Source organism: Micropterus dolomieu, linkage group LG18 (assembly GCF_021292245.1).
Source record: "Micropterus dolomieu isolate WLL.071019.BEF.003 ecotype Adirondacks linkage group LG18, ASM2129224v1, whole genome shotgun sequence".
In the NCBI taxonomy this organism is placed as follows: Eukaryota; Metazoa; Chordata; class Actinopteri; order Centrarchiformes; family Centrarchidae; genus Micropterus; species Micropterus dolomieu.
This window is the reverse complement of record NC_060167.1, coordinates 239122-243830: the sequence shown is the minus strand read 5'-3', so window position 1 is coordinate 243830 and position 4709 is coordinate 239122. Positions and strand designations below refer to the sequence as shown.

Below are 4709 nucleotides of genomic sequence, written 5' to 3'. Positions count from 1 at the left end.
CAGACGGACAGGTGTGAGAGATGGACAGGTGAGAGACAGACCTGCAGACAGACAGGTGAGAGAGAGACAGACATGTGAGAGACAGACCTGCAGACAGACAGGTGAGAGACAGACGGACATGTGAGAGACAGAGGAACAGGTGTGAGAGATGGACAGGTGAGAGACAGACCTGCAGACAGACAGGTGAGAGACAGACGGACATGTGAGAGACAGACGGACAGGTGTGAGAGATGGACAGGTGAGAAACAGACCTGCAGACAGACAGGTGAGAGACAGATGGACATGTGAGAGACAGACGGACAGGTGTGAGAGATGGACAGGTGAGAGACAGACCTGCAGACAGACAGGTGAGAGACAGACGGACATGTGAGAGACAGACGGACAGGTGTAAGAGATGGACAGGTGAGAGACAGACCTGCAGACAGACAGGTGAGAGAGAGACGGACATGTGAGAGACAGACGGACAGGTGTGAGAGATGGACAGGTGTGAGAGATGGACAGGTGAGAGACAGACCTGCAGACAGACAGGTGAGAGAGAGACAGACATGTGAGAGACAGACGGACATGTGAGAGACAGACCTGCAGACAGACAGGTGAGAGACAGACGGACATGTGAGAGACAGACCTGCAGACAGACAGGTGAGAGACAGACGGACATGTGAGAGACAGACGGACAGGTGTGAGAGATGGACAGGTGAGAAACAGACCTGCAGACAGACAGGTGAGAGACAGACGGACATGTGAGAGACAGACCTGCAGACAGGTGAGAGACAGACGGACAGGTGTGAGAGATGGACAGGTGAGAGACAGACCTGCAGACAGACATGTGAGAGACAGACGGACATGTGAGAGACAGACCTGCAGACAGACAGGTGAGAGACAGACGGACATATGAGAGACAGACCTGCAGACAGACATGTGAGAGACAGACGGACATGTGAGAGACAGACGGACATGTGAGAGACAGACCTGCAGACAGACGGACATGTGAGAGACAGACGGACATGTGAGAGACAGACCTGCAGACAGACGGACATGTGAGAGACAGACGGACATGTGAGAGACAGACCTGCAGACAGACGGACATGTGAGAGACAGACGGACATGTGAGAGACAGACCTGCAGACAGACATGTGAGAGACAGACGGACATGTGAGAGACAGACCTGCAGACAGACAGGTGAGAGACAGACGGACATGTGAGAGACAGACGGACAGGTGTGAGAGATGGACAGGTGAGAGACAGACCTGCAGACAGACAGGTGAGAGACAGACAGACATGTGAGAGACAGACCTGCAGACAGACAGGTGAGAGAGAGACAGACAGGTGAGAGACAGACAGACAGGTGTGAGAGATGGACAGGTGAGAGACAGACCTGCAGACAGACATGTGAGAGACAGACCTGCAGACAGACAGGTGAGAGAGAGACAGACAGGTGCAGGTCTTCGTACCGCAGCAGATTCGGTGTGCGAGCGCTCTCGTCTCGTCCATCTCGTCTCGCAGGAAGCTGCCATCCACCGAGCTGCCGAGTGACGCCGCCAGCTGCTGGAAACAGGAAGTGACCCGACTGAACGCCTCCTGAGCGCGCTCACACTCACCCTGCCGCCGCCGCCGCACCACCAGCTCGTTGACCGAACGATGCCACCGACTCATGATGTCATCACTCACCTGCCGAGAGTAGGACAGGTGAGGTGATTGATTGTTAGGTGGCGATCATTGAGTAAACACCTGATCTCTAAGATGAACACGAACAGCTGACGGACAGACCTGAGACGACACAGGTGAGAGATCTTTGGGACAGAGCGTTTTTGAGAAACTGACTGACTGAATGAAGGTGAGAAGGTGAAAACGTGAGAGGAGAAGGGAAACGTCTCCAGGTCCAGCGGATCACTGGAGCAGCGTGAGACGTGATATTTAATGTTCAGTTTCCAGAATTTATGTGGTTGAATGTCGTGTCTTAAATGAGTAGATACATTTTTTATCACGAAGAAAATTAATTAATAATTCTAGTCACATGAAACTGACATTTTAAAGTTGATCTCAGCTTCTGTTCAAACTGCAACTTCACTCACACAAAGCTGTAACTCCACATTTTTATCTGTAACAGAAACAAGATGTTATTATTTTCTCATACATGTGGAGATTTTAACCCTAACCGTCAGGATTAAAAACTATAAACCTGTCTGACGTTAAAAGATTCAGAATAAAGTTGTCTTACCTGCTGCTGATCACGACTCCATCTGCGACCTTTTTCTTCTGTGGTTGGAGAGCGTGCAGCGTCAGGCAGGTAAACACTCATCTTCTTCTCCTCTCGGGGGAGCGTCAGTGTTTTTAATTAACACCTGGGGGCCAACTGAGGCCCCAAACCTCTCAGGAGACTCTGAAGTTTCCCCTGACCTATACCTCACAGGCCAACCCCTCTGTCAGGGATTCACCTGTCCAGGTACACGGTGTCGTGTCAAGGTTATTAATAGAAAGAAGAACCCGGGTCAGGTTGTTGCTGTTCTTTCCATCCAGGAAAACAAGCGTCACTGTTGTCATACTAAAGACGTTCGTTAGCATTGATCGTTATTCTGCAGACGGAAAATAATGAACTTCAGCAACCTCTTAGCTAATGCTACGCTAGGCTAAAAGTTTCCCTCTGCCTCCAGTCTAATGCAATGCTAGGCTAATAGTTTCCCTCTGCATCCAGTTTAATGCTAAGCTAGGCTAACAGTTTCCCTCTGCTTCCAGTTTAATGCTCCGCTAGGCTAATAGTTTCCCTCTGCCTCCAGTCTAATGCTATGCTACGCTAACAGTTTCCCTCTGCCTCCAGTCTAATGCTAAGCTAGGCTAACAGTTTCCCTCTGCCTCCAGTCTAATGCTATGCTACGCTAACAGTTTCCCTCTGCCTCCAGTCTAATGCTATGCTACGCTAACAGTTTCCCTCTGCCTCCAGTCTAATGCTATGCTACGCTAACAGTTTCCCTCTGCCTCCAGTCTAATGCTAAGCTCGGCTAACAGTTTCCCTCTGCCTCCAGTCTAATGCTAAGCTAGGCTAATGGTCCTGGACCTCAGTGAAACAGCTGACTCTGGAGAAACGGACAACGAGAGGCTTTAATAAATATCAGCATTGACAAAAACAGGTTTCACACATACTGAACATTGATGTGGTTAATTAGTTATTGATCGTTTGTGTCAGTCTGTGCTGCAGCTTCTCTGATTGGCTGGCAGGAGTCCACTGACATCAGCTGTGATTCACCAGTTCGTCCTGCAAGAGGCGACAACGAGAAACCTTCACAGTAAAACGCCACAGAGAGAGACAGACTCAGCCTCCGTCTGATTGGCTGTAGCTTGACGGGGGTTATGCTGGTATTCAGAGGGGGGCGGGGTCAGAGCGGACAGGTGTGTCAGTGTCTGATGGGTCGGTCTACAGATGAGTGACAGGTTAGCTGTACCGGTTGTTTGTTTGGTGACTGTGGTGGTGGTCATCATGGCAACGTGTGCGTACGGCGTGCGGCGAGCGCCTCCATCAGCTCGTGGCAGAGACACTGACAGAAGCCGTAGAGGACGAGCAGCAGCAGCGTGGAGGGAACCAGGCTGACCAGGACCACGCCCAGCCACAGCTGACCAATCATCAGCAGGTAGATCCCCAGAGGCAGAGAGCTGAAGTACACCTGTTCAAACACAGAGGACACACCTGTCAGCTCGTCGTCTCCCGTCCTCTACCTGCTGTTGCTGCCTCCGAACGCACTGACCAGGCAGAGCGCCCCCAGCAGGCAGCGGGGGAAGCTGCGGGACGTCCAGGCGCGACACTTCTGAGCTGGCAGGTTGCAGGGCAGCGAGTCCAGGCTGGGGGGGCGGTACAGACCCACCACATTGAGCGTGCTCAGTGAGTCAGAGGACGGAGACTCCTCTGGGAGCTCCATGATGGTGATGACCAGGCAGTCTGAGGAGCGGTGAGACGACTCCACGCCGCCGCCGCTGCCTCCTGATGGATGGACAGAGAGACAATTCAAACCAGACAGAACCCTAACACACCTGGACCTGAACCCAGAGTCCCTCAGCCAGCTGGTCCTGAGGCTCTCTGCAGAAACACGTCTCCAAGAGCCTCAGGACAGCAACGCGCCAACTCATACAGACCAAGAGGACAGGTAGAGACACAGAAGACAGGTAGAGACACAGAGGACAGGTAGAGACACAGAAGACAGGTAGAGACTCAGAAGACAGGTAGAGACACAGAAGACAGGTAGAGACACAGAGGACAGGTAGAGACACACACAGAAGACAGGTAGAGACTCAGAAGACAGGTAGAGACACACAGAAGACAGGTAGAGACTCAGAAGACAGGTAGAGACACAGAGGACAGGTAGAGACTCAGAAGACAGATAGAGACACACACAGAAGACAGGTAGAGACACACACAGAAGACAGGTAGAGACACAGAAGACAGGTAGAGACTCAGAAGACAGGTAGAAACACAGAAGACAGGTAGAGACACACACAGAAGACAGGTAGAGACACACACAGAAGACAGGTAGAGACTCAGAAGACAGGTAGAGACACACACAGAAGACAGGTAGAGACACAGAGGACAGGTAGAGACACACACAGAAGACAGGTAGAGACTCAGAAGACAGGTAGAGACACAGAGGACAGGTAGAGACACAGAAGACAGGTAGAGACACACACAGAAGACAGGTAGAGACACAGAGGACAGGTAGAGACAC

At 51.6% G+C, this 4709-nt stretch overlaps 2 protein-coding genes across 6 annotated transcripts in view; both read right to left on the bottom strand.

Annotated features, from left to right (window-relative positions):
• zgc:109913 (regulator of G-protein signaling 9-binding protein) overlaps positions 1-2968 on the bottom strand; it is a 7389-nt gene extending 4421 nt beyond the window's left edge. Inside the window, exons 1-3 of one of the 2 annotated variants that reach the window (XM_046076351.1) lie at positions 2219-2304; positions 2026-2098; positions 1452-1668 (exon numbers count right to left, since the gene is read on the bottom strand). In XM_046076351.1, the coding sequence (XP_045932307.1) occupies positions 1452-1653 (202 nt within the window). In that variant the 5' untranslated portion in view covers positions 1654-1668; positions 2026-2098; positions 2219-2304. Of the gene's footprint in view, positions 1-1451; positions 1669-2025; positions 2099-2218 lie in introns of both variants that reach the window. The other variant, XM_046076350.1, reaches the window with a different exon arrangement.
• Positions 2969-3078: 110 nt separating this feature from the next.
• Positions 3079-4709, bottom strand: part of LOC123987433 (E3 ubiquitin-protein ligase RNF182) — a 17325-nt gene continuing 15694 nt past the window's right edge. For 3 of the 4 annotated variants that reach the window (XM_046076346.1, XM_046076347.1, XM_046076348.1), the window contains exons 8-9: positions 3738-3970; positions 3079-3656 (exon numbers count right to left, since the gene is read on the bottom strand). In XM_046076346.1, the coding sequence (XP_045932302.1) occupies positions 3471-3656; positions 3738-3970 (419 nt within the window). In that variant the 3' untranslated portion in view covers positions 3079-3470. The remainder of the gene's footprint in view (positions 3657-3737; positions 3971-4709) is intronic. The other variant, XM_046076349.1, reaches the window with a different exon arrangement.